The 1,317-nt window shown below is 62.9% G+C and overlaps 1 protein-coding gene across 1 annotated transcript in view; it reads left to right on the forward strand.

Moving 5' to 3' along the window:
• The first annotated feature begins 327 nt into the window (after positions 1–327).
• Positions 328–1,317, forward strand: part of FFAR4 (free fatty acid receptor 4) — a 21,389-nt gene continuing 20,399 nt past the window's right edge. The window contains exon 1 of the mRNA XM_007951273.1: positions 328–894. Within this exon, the coding sequence (XP_007949464.1) occupies positions 328–894 (567 nt within the window). The remainder of the gene's footprint in view (positions 895–1,317) is intronic.

Below are 1,317 nucleotides of genomic sequence, written 5' to 3' on the forward strand. Positions count from 1 at the left end.
GTGCCCCAAGACCATGGAGAAGGCTGACGAGGCCCCGCAGAGATACCGGCGATTTTATCGGTGGGGTTTACAGGCCCCTCTGGCTCTTCCAAGGCCGAGCTCCGAGCCTGAGGCCTCCGCCTCCGCCTCCGCGTCCCCGCCCAACCAGGGTGTTTCTAGCCGGCGTCGCCGGTCACTTCCTCGTTCCCGCGCGCCCCGGGGCTCCTCAGGCCGGGAGGTGGCCAGAGGGGAGATGTCACAACCTCCCTCCCTCTTTCCCCGCCTTGGCGCTCAGTCGCTCCCAGATGAGCGCGCTCGCAGACAGCTGCGGGCGGCCGGGCGCCCGGCATGTCCCTTGAGTACGCGCAGGAGGAGGGCGCAAGGCCCCTACGCAGTCTGGAGCAAACCAACCGCACCCGCTTCCCCTTTTTCTCCGACGTCAAGGGAGACCACCGGCTGGTGCTGAGCGCTGTGGAGACTGTCGTGCTGACGCTCATCTTTGCGGTGTCGCTGCTGGGCAACGTGTGCGCCCTGCTGCTGGTGGTGCGCCGACGGCGCCGCAGCACTGCCGCTTGCCTTGTGCTCAACCTCTTCTGTGCGGACCTGCTCTTCACCAGCGCCATCCCGCCAGTGCTGGCCGTGCGCTGGACCGAGGCCTGGCTGCTGGGCCCCGTCGCCTGCCACCTGCTCTTCTACGTGATGAGCCTGAGCGGCAGCGTCACCATCCTCACACTGGCCGCTGTCAGCCTGGAACGCATGGTGTGCATCGTGCGTCTGCAGCGCGGCGTGCAGAGCCCGGGGTGGCGGGCGCAGGCGGCGCTGCTCGCGCTCATCTGGGGCTACTCGGCGCTCGCCGCGCTGCCTCTCTGCGTCTTCTTCCAAGTCGTCCAGCAGCGGCTCCCCGGCGCCGACCAGGTGAGCTCTGGGCCGCTTGGCCCGCGGACGTCCCGGGCGGCCTAGGGGGCGGGGATCTGGCAGAAAGGGCTAGCTGAGACGGTAAGGATGACAACAACCAGAGTAACAGGTCAGTTTTGCACTGTGTTCAGCACTGTCGAGTTTTACCGCTTAAATCTCACTACAATCCTGCAACGTATTCCGTAAATGCCCTCCAACATGCTGTTGAGTGGAGGCCCAAAAACGCTTATAAAATGCAAGCACTCATTACTGAAAGTTGAATGAAATAACCCGTAACCTGATGCTATTAGTGACGGAAGTTTGGGGTCCAGGTTCTCGGGGTTCATCACATTATATTGATTTATCCTTTACTGCTGGAAGAGCTCTGGTGGCGAAGTGCCTAAAGCATTTGACTGCTACCCAGAAGGCTGGCGGTTCAAACCC

The sequence above is a fragment of the Orycteropus afer genome, unplaced genomic scaffold, assembly GCF_000298275.1.
Source record: "Orycteropus afer afer isolate SDZICR_OR568_19922 unplaced genomic scaffold, OryAfe1.0 scaffold00293, whole genome shotgun sequence".
In the NCBI taxonomy this organism is placed as follows: Eukaryota; Metazoa; Chordata; class Mammalia; order Tubulidentata; family Orycteropodidae; genus Orycteropus; species Orycteropus afer.